The sequence below is a fragment of the Electrophorus electricus genome, chromosome 1 (assembly GCF_013358815.1).
Source record: "Electrophorus electricus isolate fEleEle1 chromosome 1, fEleEle1.pri, whole genome shotgun sequence".
NCBI classification, from domain to species: Eukaryota; Metazoa; Chordata; class Actinopteri; order Gymnotiformes; family Gymnotidae; genus Electrophorus; species Electrophorus electricus.
This window is the reverse complement of record NC_049535.1, coordinates 18534766-18552747: the sequence shown is the minus strand read 5'-3', so window position 1 is coordinate 18552747 and position 17982 is coordinate 18534766. Positions and strand designations below refer to the sequence as shown.

The window sequence follows — 17982 nt, the reverse complement described above, 5'->3', positions numbered from 1 at the left end:
ATTAAAGACAGAGAAGGGAGGGAGAGAGAGAGCCATGAATCAAGCTTAATGGAGAGGATCAAAGCGAGCTCTCTTTCTGCCCCCGTGTGCTGGGAGTGTTGACACTCACCGGAGACAGGGCAATAGGGCTTTGCCGTAAATACCTGGGGTTCTCGATCTGCAAAAATGAAGCAGTAGGACAAGATCTTAACACTCCCTCCTGGCAAGACACCTCCCACCCTCCAACCCTTCTACACACTCCCATCCCTCCTGGCAAGACACCTCCCACCCTCCAACCCTTCTACACACTCCCATCCCTCCTGGCAAGACACCTCCCACCCTCCAACCCTTCTACACACTCCCATCCCTCCTGGCAAGACACCTCCCACCCTCCAACCCTTCTACACACTCCCATCCCTCCTGGCAAGACACCTCCCACCCTCCAACCCTTCTACATACTCCTATCCCTCCTGGCAAGACACCTCCCACCCTGTAACCCTTCTACACACTCCTATCCCTCCTGGCAAGACACCTCCCACCCTGTAACCCTTCTACACACTCCTATCCCTCCTGGCAAGACACCTCCCACCCTGTAACCCTTCTACACACTCCTATCCCTCCTGGCAAGACACCTCCCACCCTGTAACCCTTCTACACACTCCTCCACTCCTGGCAAGACACCTCCCACCCTGTAACCCTTCTACACACTCCTCCACTCCTGGCAAGACACCTCCCACCCTGTAACCCTTCTACACACTCCTCCACTCCTGGCAAGACACCTCCCACCCTGTAACCCTTCTACACACTCCTCCACTCCTGGCAAGACACCTCCCACCCTGTAACCCTTCTACACACTCCTCCACTCCTGGCAAGACACCTCCCACCCTGTAACCCTTCTACACACTCCTCCACTCCTGGCAAGACACCTCCCACCCTGTAACCCTTCTACACACTCCTATCCCTCCTGGCAAGACACCTCCCACCCTGTAACCCTTCTACACACTCCTATCCCTCCTGGCAAGACACCTCCCACCCTGTAACCCTTCTACACACTCCTCCACTCCTGGCAAGACACCTCCCACCCTGTAACCCTTCTACACACTCCTCCACTCCTGGCAAGACACCTCCCACCCTGTAACCCTTCTACACACTCCTCCACTCCTGGCAAGACACCTCCCACCCTGTAACCCTTCTACACACTCCTCCACTCCTGGCAAGACACCTCCCACCCTGTAACCCTTCTACACACTCCTCCACTCCTGGCAAGACACCTCCCACCCTGTAACCCTTCTACACACTCCTCCACTCCTGGCAAGACACCTCCCACCCTGTAACCCTTCTACACACTCCTCCACTCCTGGCAAGACACCTCCCACCCTGTAACCCTTCTACACACTCCTCCACTCCTGGCAAGACACCTCCCACCCTGTAACCCTTCTACACACTCCTCCACTCCTGGCAAGACACCTCCCACCCTGTAACCCTTCTACACACTCCTCCACTCCTGGCAACACATCTTCACCGTCCAACCCTTCTACACACTCCTACCTCTCTATTTATCAATGTCGGCAGACTTCAAAGGATGCCATTTTAATGCACGCTCTTTCCTAACTCAGTATGTTTAAAATACCACAGGTCATTTCAAAGCATTGTCTGCATCCAAACTGCTTCCGTTTCTTTTTTAAACCTTTACTTCACTTACCTTTAAAAAAAAAAACAAAAAAAAACAAAAACAAAAAAAAAAAACTTCCTTTTGTATTTTGGCTTTTGTCAACAGGACCAATAATCAGGGAGGGCCAGGACAGGACACACATACGCACACATGCACCCCCCAAACACGGACACACCTCCCAATTCTGGGTGCTTTGATTAGACTGCAAGGAAGGGTGCACATACTAAGGAGGATAAATTCGTTTTGTAAAGTCATCCAAGCAAAACTACAGCTCACCAAGGAGACACACAGATATTGATAGAGAGGATAAAGAAAAGCTGTCTGTTAGGGGTGAAAGAGACTTCAGAAGCCTGCTGACTGTTTCCAACATCTAGAAAATAAATCTGAGAATCAAAAAACTAGTCTCTCTGTCCATAAAGCGCCCCAACTGTTAATTGAAAACCCTGGTTAAGAGGGCATTGCCTCTCTCAGGAGCTCGCTCTGTAAGTCTGTAATGAGCCCTACTTCACCAGCCTGTGCTGAGTTTAGCATCAACCAGCATTTACACACAAAGCCACACCGCTCTTGCATGTGGTGGAGGGGGCCGTGTGAAGTTCAGCTCTGGCCTTGTCAGCACACAATGTAAATCCCTCCCTGGCGAGCAGCCTGAAAGCCACTGGGAGAAAAGCAGACTAAACCGTCTGCTTGGCAAGTGCTGTACCAGCAGAACATGCCTCCTGGCTGGCAAGAGCAGGGGGTACCATCGCTGCTCCATCTCCACCCCATCTACAGCGTGTGTGTTAGGACACACTTACACACGGGGTGTGTGTTGAGGTGGTGCATTAGGACACACATACAGGGTGTGTTTTGTCTAAGGTGGTGTGTTAGGACACCTTGTACAACACACCCTGTATGTAAGTGTGTCCTAACACACTTAAATACGGGGTGTGTTGTAGAAGGTGGTGTGTTAGGACACACTTCCTAAGCTGACTCTGAACCTGGGAACCCCCAACCTTCCGGGACCGGGCACATCAGTGAACTTCACCCCAGATTGTGTAATGTGTGTAATTCCAGGTGTCCAGGACAGGCCAAACACACAGAACGCTCAACAATACAGAGGTCAAACATTCCGGGAACAAGCTGTTTAGATTGCTAATGTAATACAATTATAAGCTATCTGCTAAGACAAAAAACTCACCACTGTTCATACGTTATAATAATCTACTAAAAGTGCAGTACCTCCGGTTAATACTGCTGCTAAACCTGCTGGTGCAGACAGGGCAAGGCTGATGCAAAATCAGATCTTATATTACTTTCCCAGTGTTAAACACACTGGCCCTGGTCACCCTGTGCAGCTTGAGAGAGGCTCCCAGACGAGGCTTCCATAGGTGGCCAGCCTGTTACCACACAGTCTCCAGGCTTGAGCAGCTACGTGCGGAAGCTTCACGTCGGAGCACGATACAGCCTTAGATTACGCCTGCCTTGACACCAGTGTTCTGAGAAAATGGCTTTAAAACCAAATGAATGGTGGAAGCACCAATCAACTCTAGGTCCACAAGGCAAAGGGAGGGAGTGGGCGTGGCCCAGGATGAGGGCGTGGCACATTACCCCAAGGTTCCAGCTGTTGAGGCGCACCTCTAGGTCACTGTCGTCAGAGGAGTTGGGCTGCGGCCTGCGTCGCCCATCCTGAGAGGGAGGGAGACAACATTACAGTTTCAATAACGGCGAGGCTGATTCGGTCCTGAAGGCACGATCACGGCATGGCCCTTGCTTCACTCTTCACTCCAACCACCTGTAGAATGCCTGGGAAACACTGCCTCAGCCCCACTCCTCTAACAACCATCACACAACTTGTTTGAATAAAAAAAGAAAAATGTTTTGTGAGAAGTGATCAGCACACACTGCTCGGATGTACAGTGCTTCAGCAATGTGCTGTGTTCACTCGTGTAAGTGATGTGGTGACCAGAGACCACCTTCGGGAGTGGTAGACCCCGAGGTTTACAGGCTAGCTTTCTGCTACAAATCCGCAGACGTCTTAAACTCCGCTTGAGCTGTCTGGATGGAGGCCTATAGGTTGGTCGCTCCACACCATGGAAGAAAATTTCTAATTAAGATCTATGCTGTTAAAGCATTTGCACACTGCTCAAAGTAATTTGTGCTAAGAGAGGAGAGGAAGAGAAGAGAAGAGAAGAGAAGAGAAGAGAAGAGAAGAGAAGAGAAGAGAAGAGAAGAGGAAGAGGAGGAGAGGAAGAGAAGAGAAGAGAGAAGAGGAGAGAGGAGGAGAAGAGAAGAGAGGAGAAGGCCACCAAGTGAGCTAAAGCCAGTACAGCCCAGCATCACAGTACACAGAAAGGAGCAAGAACAGAAACCCCAGCTGGATTAAAAGCCTGTGATCCAACAGTGTGGGGAAAAAACACGTCAGTACTCCTGAAGAATGATAAAAATGTGTGCGGAGTTCAGACACAGACAGGGTTTAAGATTCAAACCCAGTCAATACAAAGAGGCTTCTAAATGAATAATCTCAGATTTGGGGTCAGTAACCATGTGCTAGTTTTAACATTTGGTTTGATGGGGTTCATTTCATATCAGGACCTTTAGAGGGAGTGCTTACCATCTTATCCTCCGTGGTAGCTTGTCTGGGTCTGAGGGGACTAGAGGATAAGGGTCTGGTTGGAGACTCGTCACTGAACCGATTCCTCCTCCTGCAACAGACCAAGAAGGCAAATGTACCAGGTTTCCCCTCCCTTCCACAGAGTGGAAATCATATTTCTCATATTTTTCTGGAAATCAAGTCTTCCAAACATCTGCACAGCTCACAAGAGAGCGGCCAGCTGACCGAGCAGCTGGAGGCTTCATCCTCCTCCTCATCTTCGCCTCCGCTTAAACCAGCAGCGTTACAGATATCCCTCTAAATCGATCCCTGCCTTCCACATGCTTATTCCACCAGGCTACGTCTGTTTACTTTGCTGGCATGCACATGCCAGCAGGCCTTCCCGTTTACAGGCCTACAGAGAAGACCAACATGTGAAGCGCATTTCACTGTGCATTTGAGCGCACCTGCTGCATTGTTTTTTAATGATTACTTTTCCAACAGATTCATTCCAGTTTGTCAGCTCAACCACATGCAACAGTGAGACTTTGTTTAAGGCAACACTGCTGGTTTTGACAGGCATGACGAATTCGCATCAGAGGCTAATTAAGAGCATGTATACAAGCTAATTATAAATGTTTAACACCAACTTCAACTTAATTAAAATAATCCCGTTAGACAAGTCAACAAGAGGGAGTAGAATTTGATGACCAAACAAGGCAAGCCCTTCCCAAGCACAAAAAAAACCCCAAACAACATACCATTTTTGTGGTTCTTTTCTTGGGTTTAAAATTTCTCTCTCAGAATGTATTCAGGATGTCCTAATTAGACCTTGGACAACACATTCAAAAAGTGAGGGGATGACCTGTGAACCTCCCTGGACTCAGCTACCTTCCAGTGACTGAATGAATGAATGATGCTGAATGGATCTTATTGCGAGTCTGCACACAACCACAGCTGTGAAGCACTGATCCAGTTGCAAGGTGAGGCCCAGGCTTCAGAACCAACTCCAGCCCTTTTATAATATCCACATCAAACTGCAACATCCTCCCAACCTCCACCTTATGTCATGCCCAGTGTCTCTACTGAAGAACTCAACAGGCACCTAAAGTGTCCAAACATACTGAGGTGCACCTAAAGTGTCCAAACATACTGAGGTGCAGCTAAAGGGTCCAAACATACTGAGGTGCAGCTAAAGGGTCCAAACATACTGAGGTGCAGCTAAAGGGTCCAAACATACTGAGGTGCAGCTAAAGGGTCCAAACATACTGAGGTGCAGCTAAAGGGTCCAAACATACTGAGGTGCAGCTCAACTTGGATCGTTTGGAACAGTGTCCAAAACTTGGATCACTTCTTGGAACAGCTGCAAGAGTAGACAAAAGAAATCTGAAACTAGGCAAAATTCTTCAGAGGCTGCACTTGACCCACACAACGTCTAAGCCACCACAGCCAATCTTTTATTTTTCCTGTGGAAAGAGCGGACATAGCTCTAAGGACTGCCAAACAGGGGGAGTATGAAGGACATTCCGTTCACCTCCAGAAAAGCCTTACTGTCCATGGCCTTTTCCTAGCTAACAAGAGTTAATATTCAGTGAATGCAGAGGCCCTGAGGACTAGTGAGCTGTGGCTTCATTAAGGACTGCAGTTCTCCAACCAGCTCATGGCCTGTGAACTCCCATCTGGCTGTTGGTAGTCATAGCCTTACCGCCTTCTTACACAACACCACCCCAAAGAGGGTGCCCTCCACCCCCACTAGTGAGGAATCTTATATATATATATATAAATAAAATGTACATGATATTTAAAATGATTTTTTTGGCTACATATAAAAAGGGTAGAAAATGAAATCAACAGGAAATTTAAAAAAAAAAGATCAAACCTGCTCAAAATGTGTATAACAAAGCCCGAAATGTCTTTGTTATTTACAGTGTTATTCACAAAGATAATCCCAATGTTATTTACAAAGCCAGATCTTTAGAAAACTGTCCATATGTAGGCATGAACCAGCATGAATGCACGACACACACAGTCTCACTCCTACATATACTTTCTCTCCGACACACTCACTCTCTCTCACCCTCATGACACACACACACTAACTCCTACACATACTTTCTCTCTCACACACACACACTCACTCTCTCTCTCTCTCCCCCACCCTCATGACACACACAGTCTCACTCCGACACATACTTTCTCTCACAAACACTCACTCTCTCTCTCCCCCTCATAACACACACGCACAGACTCAATCCTACACATACTTTCTCTCCCACTCACTCACTCACTCACTCTCCCACCCTCATGACACACACACCCCCTCCCCCACTCAGTCTCCTTTGAGCCAGCAGAAGAGGGCCAATAATGGTGATTGGTGGTTAGCCGTTAACAGGTGGACTGGGATAATTGAATGAAATGTTCATGGGGCCCTGCAGATCAAAAGACTCAGAGAGCCAGGACTGGGCAGCAGAGACACGGTGCAGCTCAGTGGTCTGGGCCAGAGACACACGGTGCAGCCCAGCCGTCTGGGCTGTAGAGAGTGGCAGTGCAGCCCGGGCCATACAGAGAGGGTGCAGCCTAGAAGCTTTGGCTGTATCCGAGACACGGTACAGCCTGGTGGTCTGGGCAGGAGAGATGTGGTGTAGCCCGGCAGTCTGATTAAAGCCTCCTCATCTCCAGGTGTTGTTACTGGCCCCAGACTGCATCTCCCAGTCCTCCGAGAGGAAACAGATGTTGACTCCCCATTTGGAACCCCCCGCCCTTTCACAGGTCGAACATCTGGAGGCAAGCGCTGAGTGGACACCCCTCTGTTTGACTGAAACCTTAGCCACCATTTCTGCTGCTGTCACACTTGGCAATAGTTAGCATCTGAGTTCTCATGCACTCACTCTGGACCCAGAAAGCCAAGTGGAATGAAGGTTAAAAGAGATACAGAGAAAAGAAGAAGTAGAAAGAAAGAAAAACAACGAAAAAGCAAAGGATGAAAGGCAGAAAGGGGTGTGGGAGGGGGGGTTCAAAAAAGAAAGTTGAATTACCACAATTACCCAAGGCTTGCGTTTAGCACACCTCCTCCAGGGGAGTGAGGGGGCAGGGGATGAGTGCAAGTCCAAGCCCATGGGTGCACCCGTACCCACTCAAAGAGCTCTCAACAACGCGCAAAACTCAAACAGCCGTAAGGAACATGACCTGCTCCTTAATTAACATCACAAGTCAGAGGCTGAAACAAACATGTAGGCTTTGCCAACACAGCGCTGGCTGACCTAAAACCCTACACCTAACTGCAGCCTGGCTGACCTAAAACCCTACACCTAATTGCAGTCTGGTCGTTTCCCATGGAAGGACCTGCTACCGTAGCGCTACAGGCAAGCAAAGAGCCCCACCTGGTGGCCAGAAACAGAGCTGGCAAGACAAGATGCTGAGGTAAGTGCAAAGATTATTTGGAATTTCTCTGGAACTACAAGTTGCTCACAGGTTCTGGAATCCACCTTCTTGTTAGTATATAGTAACTAACACAAATATTGACCGAGGGGAGTTCTCAGTCAATATTCTCCCTTTCTGAGAATCTTTTAAGACAACTTGCACAGACTCGTTCAGCCAGGAGCTCTGGCTTACTGATTTAAAGGCTGTTTTGCAATCTTTATCAAGAAAAAAAAGGAGAAGAGCTGCCACCTTGCTCTAGTGCTGTATAAGGAGCAGACCTAATGCCAGTGGTGAAGCAGGCTGACAGTTTCTAGACAAATAAGCAGCATATAGCGAAGTTTGGACTATGGATCATATCAATAAGCAAAGTTTTTAGAGCAGGGTAAACTTTATTTAATGTAACTCATATTTTAAAAATTGCATAGTGTACTGTGGAACATTGGTTTAATATGACCCTGTTAATGATAATGTGCATCACCACCACCTGACCAACAGCAAGTGATGGAGATCAAACGTGGCCACATCACAGCGCAGCCTGCGAGCTTGGCCCACATCACAGAGCCGCCGGCGAGCTCAGCCCTTTTCATCCAATCGAAACGAGCACATCACATAAAAGTCTTCTCCGGCCTGTGATCTGAACGCCTTTAATGATCATATACAAATGGGCTCCCGGCTTTTACACCCCCAGCCCACATAGTTTCCAAGTGTGGCTAGGCCAGTGATCTTTGGTCTGTGTGCTATAGCTGAGAGGCCGCATTCTGAAAGTTAAACGTTGTATGGCAAGGCCAAATGTCCAGTGCCGAGAACAAGATCCTTCCCATAGTTTCCCACTGCGAAAGGAAGGAATCTCTGTATCGCACAGTGCTTGGCCATGTGGCTAAACACAAGCACATGGGCTTCTGTCTCCTGTGGTTAAAGAGGGCATAAAGGAGTCTGCACAGTGGTATGTAGTAATAGGCATAGCACTGAGGTCCTATAGGTTCTGTGAGTTTGCTGAAGTCTTGTTTTTTTTCTTTAAGAGGACTTCTAAGAGCAAGATTACTGTAGAAGGAACAGAAGGCTCTGAACACTCTCAGTAACTTATGATGACCAAAACTATATGCTACCTTTGGAAATTGGAGCGATCACACAGTCCACAATCATGTTATCTTTTTAGCTGCTAAATAATATCTGTAAACAGCCTGAGGAGGTGGGGTGGTCTAAAAGAAAAACTTTAGAAATCAGAATCACAGAGTCACATTATCTTACTTACCGTCAAATATTTTGGCAACAGAATCTATTAAACAGCCTGAGGATGTGGGGTAGTGTGAGGAGGTGAGGTGGGGTAGGGTGAGTAGGTTGGGTGGCGTGGTGTGAGGCAGTGGGGAGAAACAGTGGAGGTGGGAAGGTGGGGTGAGGCAAAGAGGAGGCGTGGCATGAGGTGTTGGGGTGAGTTTGGGTGAGGTGAGGAAGTGTCATGAGTGTTTCATCTTGCTCTAATTTTGCTCATCCTTCTGAGGTCACCTGTTGCTAAAGGCTGCGGACAAATGGATCAGGGGAAGTTAAAACTTCAGCCATCTCACCCTCACAAGCCAGACAGTTACTTTCACCAGTTTTGCTGAATTATCCATGAACCGTGTTTGCTGAGGCATAGAGGCGGCAATAACATGAGGTTCAGCGGGATTTGGTGGGAGTTTGGGGAGCACGTTATCTTGCCTGAGTAGAGCTTGAGGCTGAAGGGATTCTGCAGCCAGCTGTTCAGCACACAGCACAGAAAGTGGAGCATATGGCAGCGTTGGAGAGAGACATTCCTTCAAATATCAATAGTTCAACAAACATTACTACTTTAAATGGAGGGGGGGTTAATGAAGTCATAAATGTAACATGGAAGTACTAAGAACAAAAAAAGTGATCAGGATTTCGGTAAGATCATTGTGTGAATCTCAGAAGAACACAGGAAAAACAGGCCTAAAGCAACTCTTTCAGCATCAGACGTGGTCTACTAAGATGACATCCATTCTTTTGGCAGAGACTAGGTAACATTTGGCAAGATGTGATGTGACATCCTCAGAGCTTCACACACACACACACATAAAAGAAGATACCGAGGACGGAGACTAAAACACAGATTTTACATTATTTATAAACCACACCACAAAGTGATGTTTTTAAAACACCTGCCCAACAACAAGAAAAGGCAGATGAAAGAACACATCAGAGAGACCCTTCTTCCCTGCCGGACACACTGCAGTGTGTACGGAGCTACCCAGTTATCCCAGCTCCTGCATTCTCCTGCTTCTTAATGCTAATAGGGACATCCAGCCAACAAGAACTGCCTACCGTCCCTGTTAATTGATAATGTAAGTTCGAGTGCTTTTACCCACAATGCATTTTTAAAGCTGTGAAACGTCTAGTCATCAAGGACACCGTGCTCGCTGCCTGCCGAGATGTGTTCAATCAAGCCTAGTGCTACACAGCCAGCACTCTTGCCAGTGAAAGGAAAACGGAGGGTCTGAAGATGTGTATATTCATGGTGACCAAGGTCGTCATCTTCAAACAGGGAACTGATCCGATACATTAAAGACATAAACCCTTAACAGGGCGAAGGGTTTGAATTTTGTTAAAATTGGTGTTTTCTGCCCCTAAACAAAAATCAAGGAAAATCAACTGTGCCCTGATCCAATGTTCCAAAGGGGATTCCAGAACACATGGAATACTGGAATAAAACATCAGCAAACACAGTGATCATCCTGATTAGTGTCCCCACATTATTTACAGGCTGTGCTGTTGATAGGCATTACAGCATGAAACATTACCAAGCCTGAGAAGGTCTGAGAGTTGTGGGGGCAGGACACAGTGCGTGGAATAAGCATCACTACTACAAAGCGTTCTTCATCATTCATGTAATGTGGCTGAATTAAACACCAGGTGCCAAAACATGCAGAAACTATCAGATAATTTACTATGTGATACTAAAGAGGTACAGATACAGATTCGTGCAATGGTGATCTAACACTGAGTTGGAACTCAGAATTAGCACAACCACCAGTGTAGAATGAACCTTGACAGCATTGTAAGCTCAATTAACCCAGTTTGTGCATCACCACTACTAGCAGCACTTGCAATGACTGTTACGATACTGATAGTAAATGTCATACCTCTGAGCGTTCAGAAGGGACGAGGAGTCTTTCGCCAGGCTGGACCACATCTCATCTTCATAAGCCAGCTCACCTGACACCCAGTCTGGCAGTGTGGTTGGACCCAACCCTCTAGCACCAAGTGGCTCATCAAAGTAGATGGACTATAGGCCAGAGAACCGAAAATGGATAGTGGTCAAAAGCCAAGCTTCCATTACAAGCTTCAGACACAGCAGGCGATTGGGCCCCTTTGAGGAATATAAAGCAAAGGTTTTCAGTGTTCTTCTAAAGCACACGACAACCGTAAAACGTGAGCTCTCACCATGTATGTTGGTAAAGTTTTAAGGGTGCCTGCTTCAGGTTTGTGCGCAAAAGGTCCCTCAAGGACACCCCTTCTGAGCATTTGCAGAAGTAGCCTTGCATAGACGTTGCGGTTTTTCCTGCCTCTCAGTCCAGAGCCGGAAGCCACGGGGTCACACAGCTTCTTAATCCACAGAGCACATCGCTGACGCTCTGGATTTGAGATGGAAAGTAAAAGAATCAGGACAGAATCAGGACAGAATCAGCACAGGTTCCGAGAAAAGCACAATAAAGCATCTTAGAACAACTGCCAGCTAAGTCACAAGCATGCTTAGAAGCTTTTGACATGATCATGAAATCGGTTTCGAGATTTTGAGAACTTCAGTGTATACGATGCATGTTCACCAAGTAAGAAAGCACAGATGTTAATTGAAGTTAAAGCAGAGAAATTACCTTGTTTTCAGTATTTTAATTAAGCAAGCAGTGGCTTACTATTAAAAGAATTTGAGCACTTATAATGGGTTGCTTCTGGCTCAGCTTGGCTTCCAGAAACACAATCACAGTGCAGTTCCAGATGTCATCTTGCGTCATCTGATCAGGTGCGTGAAATTGATGACGCAGAATAACGTGTTTTCCATCAGCACTAACCTGACTTGTGAGGACGTCTGAGCACGTACGGTTTCATGTCAACCAGAAAGTGGTCAAATTCAGAATCCAGGCTCTCCAAAGAGTCATCTTCTTTACTCATGATGCCCTGCAAACTTCACAATTGGTAGAAAAAGCCGATGGCAAAAAAAGCTTTGACATTAAACACTTTAAAAGTTAGCTGACTGTCAAGCCACCTAGCTAGCGACAGTTTCCTAGGTTAGCTAGCTAGCTAGTTATTTTAACTTAGATAGCTAGCTTAGCTAAGTTAGCCAACAAATCTATAGCGTTAACAAATGGGGGGCCAGTAGCGCCCGATTCAAAATCTCATCTAATACGTCTTAGCCCACACCCTTCCGCTAACAAAACCTATATGCCATAATCAAGTATTTACACAAACCAACCATGTCAGTATTAATACTCGAATGAAAATGTGCTTAGCCGTACCAAACTGAGTGTAGTTGAGCAGCACCCACTACTTTGTAACTCAGTGCTTCCAAACGGTTCAAATCAACCTTGTGTGAACTCAAATACAGTAGCCTACAATATTTAAGCATTGCCACTGGGGTAACTGTTCAAACTAAAAGTCTCTAGTGAACGCTCTTGAGAACGTATCCTTGGTTATATCTGTGGCAAGCACAAATACCCGCTAATGTTAGTCTTCAAGATTTCTTTGTGGTAAAGGTTTTACTACTTATTTTTAATATTTTCTAATTGGCGCTTACACGATTTGCTTATCTTATTTGTTCTTTCGACTTTTAATTTTAAATAGTTTGCTCGTATAGTCATCGAATACGCCTCACATGATTTCTGGCTTCGCCAGCTTCAGGAAGCGGTTGTGTTCCCCTGGCAACCGTGCATAGCGTAATGCTACAGGGTACATTAGCAGGCACAATAAACTGTGATATTGATGTCTGTAACGGGTCAAAAATAACAATCAACCAATCGATAAACAATCGATCTACGTTTAATCTCATTTAGTTACTAGAAAATATTGTTGCGTCCAAAACACAAAATGGCCCAATGCTCACAAATTTAAAATCCAAAAAGAGGATAAGGGTAGAAAGAAAATAAACGTTAGCTTGTCCATCCCTAGTCAAAGATCGTGCCTTGCGCACCGGTAAAGCTATGACACACTCTCCGCAAGATGGCGCTGTGGGGCCTTTCTTCAACACGCAGGCACGGGCGCCTCGGTTGTGAGCGCACGAAGTCTACTGACGTCACTTTGAAGTAAGGCAGGAGCGCTCGGGGGGTGACCGGAGAAAAGCGGCTGATCGGGCGCCGTCCCCCACTTACCGTGTGCGACCAACGTCGGTGGCTGCAGAGCGAGACACGGGCGCGGACACCTCGGAGTCAGGTGCGCTGCTTGTCTGCGATGGCTGATCTTATTCACATCCACGAGTCTTCCTCTGCTGTTGCGAACCGGTTTGCGCGAAAAGGCGCTCTGCGACAGAAGAACGTGCACGAAGTAAAGAACCATAAATTTATCGCTCGATTTTTTAAGCAGCCCACGTTCTGCAGTCACTGCACAGACTTCATCTGGTAAGAGCCACTGCTGTTTAAAAGGAACTTTGCCATATCTATAGAGTGTAGATCTATATGGTCTCATGCATAAACTTTCTTCTTATAACTATTTTTGGTGAGAACTTAAATTGACATTTACAAACGGGTGACCATCGACATTACGCACAAGACGCAATAATATTCGTCGAAAAGAAGCGCAGTAGCCCAACTTACATAAACATGAACAATATTTTTGGTTAGTCGAATTCGAATTCCCCTGTCTGTGGGTTAAATGTGAAAAGAAATAAACGCCGATTACAAGGATGGGCGAGTTTGATTTCATTCGCAAAGGCATGTGTATCCAGACTGAAACCCAGGTTTTCTTATTTGGTGATGCTAAATATGTCTGTAATTATTGTCATGAAATACAACCAGCAAAAGCAATGTATCATTACTTTGGACAGAAAAATCCCAAGTCGTTCAGCCAAATGCTGTCCATGTAAAGGTAAAGTTTAATTAGAAGTCCGTTTGTTCCCCGGCAGAAACTTGGATCTAAATAAGAGCTACTGAATAAAGATTTGAATTTGAAATCGATTTATATTTTTATGTTTATAACCTACATTTCAATAAACGTTAGTGTACTTCGATGGTACCAATATAGATAATTGGAATTTCAATCGACGATTCTCAGAATTATTGTGGTAAAAATATAATTTAGGGACTTGCTTTTTAACATTGTAGGAAATGTAACTTAACCCTCTGTTATAGTGATATCATTACTATATCTCATAATTGATTTATTATGTGTGAACATTTACATCATAATTAATTTATAAGTAAATTAGATTTCAAAATAAAACATGCACACATGTTAATGTTTGTGTAAGCATTTTGAGGGGATTGTATTGACAAAAATATTGACAAAAATATTATTGACAAAAGTAAATCTCTTAAAAGATTTATTGTAAGTAGCACCAGAGATAATTGTAACAGAAAGTGATCCTAACTCTGGAACTCCGGAACTCCGGAACTCTGGAACTCCGGAACTCTGGAACTCTGGGGCCATTTAGCAAACAGAACACGCTTGTGTGTATTCTAACACTGATTTGCATTCCAGTCCCTCTCACTGCCGTATCTCCTCATTTCTGTCTCTCTGTCTCTCTGAAATCCACAGGGGATTCGGCAAACAAGGATTCCAGTGCCAAGGTATTGTGTGTGTGTGTGTGTGTGTGTGTATGTGTGTGTGTGTTTTTGTGTGTGAACATGTTGATAAGAGTCTTATCAAATGAATCCTGTCTGCTGTGGCCCTGCTGTACCTCCATTCACTCCCTTCCTGTTGTAATAGTACTGTTCAGCCACTGTTGCAGCTGGAGAGGTGCAGTACATTCATTTGTTTAACCGTCATGTCATAGTCCTAGAATTAACACTCTCTGTAATGTGGAAACTGCTGCACTTGCCAGGACATTGTTGTGTCTGCAAAGGTGCTTGAGTAAAATGTCCAGGTGTCACCTTTGGATGGACTGCTGTTTGAGAGGTTAAAGATGAAAGAGCTGGTGTTGCATCAGACAGACCTAGTTGGACTATGACACTAAGAACTATGTACTTGGTTGACCTGTTATAGTCTCTGATTTGTGTGATCTTGAGTCCTTCAGAATGGCTTACAGGTATGGCAGTATAAAACATTCACATACATATTCTTCTGTGTCTTTTTTGAGGGTTTTGCGAATATTGTGAGTTCCTTTGAGCTTGACTCAATGTGTGCTGCTCTTCAAAACAGTTGAGAATATCTTCTGTCTGGACGTGCTTTTTGAAAAGTATCTTAGAAGCTCTTTTAAAGTCTGCTTTTAATACTTGTATAGTCTTTGGAGTACTTTTTTAAACTAGCACTACTTGTGTGTTCTGATCAAATTTGACCATTGCGTTATTGTTCACCATCATAACTCTAGTTTCTCTTAGTTGACTGATATAAATCTTAATGACTTACTACAGACTCTGCATCTTAACACATCAAAGTTATTAGATGTGGTTTCACTCTTTTAGGAAGTTTGTTTAAATGTACATCTGTAGTGCTGCAGTCACATTTGACTGGCGTTTAGAATGAGTCTATATGAAGAGGCAGAATAAGAACTCTCTGTTTCTCTTTTTTTTCTCTCACACACATTGTCACCAGCTAGGTTGAATTTCACAGGAACTGCACCTTTCCTTGATCCTTTTTGGACTTGTTATGAGCAAATGTATTTACTAACATGCAAACCCAGCTCAGGTCTGTTCCTGCAGCTGGGACCTATAAATGCAGCTTCTGTGGGAGCTTTCAACCCACAGCAGAACTATGAAGAAAGATTGAATATGTTTGAGGCTCATATATCTGATCATATATGTGATTGTTTTTCTAATCATATATTTGATTGTGACTGTGATAAGAAATTTGCATATATAACAATAAGCCACTGAGAATGAAAGAGAGAGCAGAGGGCAGTAGGGATAGGATTCACACTACAAACAAACTAGCCTGAAGTATTGCCTGAACAACAGCGCCCACTACATTTTTAAGTGATTTCCAGTTATATATAGAATTTTCAAATTTCAAATTAAATAGGTGTGTGTGTATATATATATTTACACACTCATTTAATTTGAAATTTGAAAATTCTATGGTCAGTATTCCACATACAACATAAATTGAGTTTTTTGCTGAAAATGGGTGGTAGAATTTAATGTATGTGAGATTTATACAGCATAGATTCAATGCTGTGTAAATAGTGTGACTGACTAGAAATTGAATTATTTAAAGGTATGATTTAACAATAGGTGTTAACTGGAAGACAGACGGAACACCAATTTGAACATAACACAAGGGCTGGTGTTAAACTGTTGGATGAACACAACACAAGGGCTAATTTCAAGTGTGTTTCATGAACATAACACAAGGGCTAATGTTAAACATGTTGAATGAACACACACATGAGCTAATTTCAAATGTGTTTGATGAACACAAGCTAGTATCAAACGTGTTTGATGAACACAACAAAAAGGCTAATGTCGAATGTGTTTGATGAACACAAGGGCTAGTTTCAAACGTGTTTGATAAACACAACACAAGGGCTAGTGTCATACACATGTTTGTGGAACACAACACAAGGGCTAGTGTCATACACCTGTTTGATGTTGTAGGGTGATCTTTGTGTCTGTTTCACTGAGGAAACTGACACTTGATTTGAAAGGGTTGCAGAAATGTAGAGGCACTGTATCACATTACTCAGTACTTCAGCTCTTTCTGACCCTGGTTGCTTTATTGGTCAGATGCAGATAGAGAGGTCCGTGTTTGCATAGTCAGTGACAGATGGCCAAGGTATCAATGTCTGTTAATTTCCAATCATCTGACCTCCTCTCAGCTGGATAGTTTCTATAAAAGATGAAGAGATATGTTTATGACTCTGTGTGTGAGTGTGTGTGTGTGCGCGTGCGTGCGTGCGTGTGTGTGTGTGTGTGTGTGTGTGTCTTTTTTACATATCCACATTTTCAAAAATGCTAGTTAACTGATTCCTACAATACAAGCTCTTATCAAAACGTACGTATTCAGGAAGGTATTCCACCCCATCCCAGAACCCTTGAAGCCATTCTCTTTCTCAAGAAGCTGTCATTTTGCTTGAGTTCCATGCTACATGGTGTGTTGTACTGCTCCATGAATGGTCACTGATCTGAAGGTGGGAGTGTTTAAAAAACTCTCATGTACCTAGAGTCAGGACGGGTAACACTTCAGAGCCATGTCTACTGGCAGAGCATGAACTCTGATCACAGCCACTACATGACCCCCCCTCGGCGATGCACCCCCCACCCCCCACCCCTCGGCGATGCCCACAACCACTTTCGTCCCGGCACTTTTCGTCTACACTTACGTGGAACTCCCCTCCAGGGGACAAGTAACAAGTGTCAGTGTCAGTGTGCATAACAAGCCAAAGTAAATCACAGAGTCATGTGCAGTCAGAGTGTATCATTAGTGTGCAGCTAAGAATCCATCCGTATATAGTGGAGATTGAGAGTGCAGATGGTGCAGATGGATGGATGGTAGGCAGTGGCAGGAGATGGGAAGTGTGCAGTGTAGTAGGAGAACAGGAGGGGCTGACATGTTCTTGGAAGCACTAGGGGACAGAGAGATGCAAGATGTTCCGTGGTCTGTAACAATGAACGGCCTTCTCTGGGAACTTGATGAAGTCTCTTCTGAAGACAGCTGAAGCGGTTATATAATGTTTTATTTTGAGGTTTTCTGTGTACTCAAATAAAGGAATTAGGATGAGGGATAACTGCAGTCATTATTAAATTCTCAGACTATACCTCCTTTGTTTTATATACGCCAGTTTATAGAATTTTCCTTTTATGGAGTGTCCACCCAGTTCCACCTGATGTAATAAATATAGATTAAATATATATATATATATATATATATATATATATATATATATATATATATATATATATATATATATATATATATATATATATATATATATATATATATATATATATATATTCCCATGAGAGATTATGTGGGCAAACCCAAGGTCAGAGCGGATCAATCTCTTCTGATGAATTGGTCCACTGACATTAAGACTGTCTGGGTCACCGAGAGTTGCCTATGTCACTGGTTTGGCAGTCTACTGCCATCTGCAAGACATTCACCAAGCCTCTAATGAGAACTGGCATACCATGCCCAGCCACTAGAGGGAAATGTGGAGGAGAATCTTGATGAAATGAAAGGATGGAGGGTCTAAAATATCTAT

At 44.6% G+C, this 17982-nt stretch overlaps 2 protein-coding genes across 5 annotated transcripts in view; one reads left to right on the top strand and one right to left on the bottom strand.

Annotated features, from left to right (window-relative positions):
- Nucleotides 1–12198, bottom strand: part of cep112 (centrosomal protein 112) — a 97405-nt gene extending 85207 nt beyond the window's left edge. For 2 of the 3 annotated variants that reach the window (XR_003410401.2, XM_027006744.2), the window contains exons 1-7: nucleotides 12149–12198; nucleotides 11705–11817; nucleotides 11079–11269; nucleotides 10778–10920; nucleotides 4242–4332; nucleotides 3239–3316; nucleotides 110–157 (exon numbers count right to left, since the gene is read on the bottom strand). Coding sequence is in view for 2 of the 3 variants with exons in the window: in XM_027006744.2 (XP_026862545.2) it covers nucleotides 110–157; nucleotides 3239–3316; nucleotides 4242–4332; nucleotides 10778–10920; nucleotides 11079–11269; nucleotides 11705–11804 (651 nt within the window). In the remaining variant the exon portion in view is untranslated. The remainder of the gene's footprint in view (nucleotides 1–109; nucleotides 158–3238; nucleotides 3317–4241; nucleotides 4333–10777; nucleotides 10921–11078; nucleotides 11270–11704; nucleotides 11818–12148) is intronic. The other variant, XM_027006745.2, reaches the window with a different exon arrangement.
- Nucleotides 12199–12980: 782 nt separating this feature from the next.
- The window catches only part of si:ch73-374l24.1 (protein kinase C alpha type), a 115328-nt gene continuing 110326 nt past the window's right edge, over nucleotides 12981–17982 (top strand). For both annotated transcript variants that reach the window (XM_035527525.1, XM_035527522.1), the window contains exons 1-2: nucleotides 12981–13243; nucleotides 14379–14410. In XM_035527525.1, coding sequence (XP_035383418.1) covers nucleotides 13077–13243; nucleotides 14379–14410 — 199 coding nt within the window. In that variant the 5' untranslated portion in view covers nucleotides 12981–13076. The remainder of the gene's footprint in view (nucleotides 13244–14378; nucleotides 14411–17982) is intronic.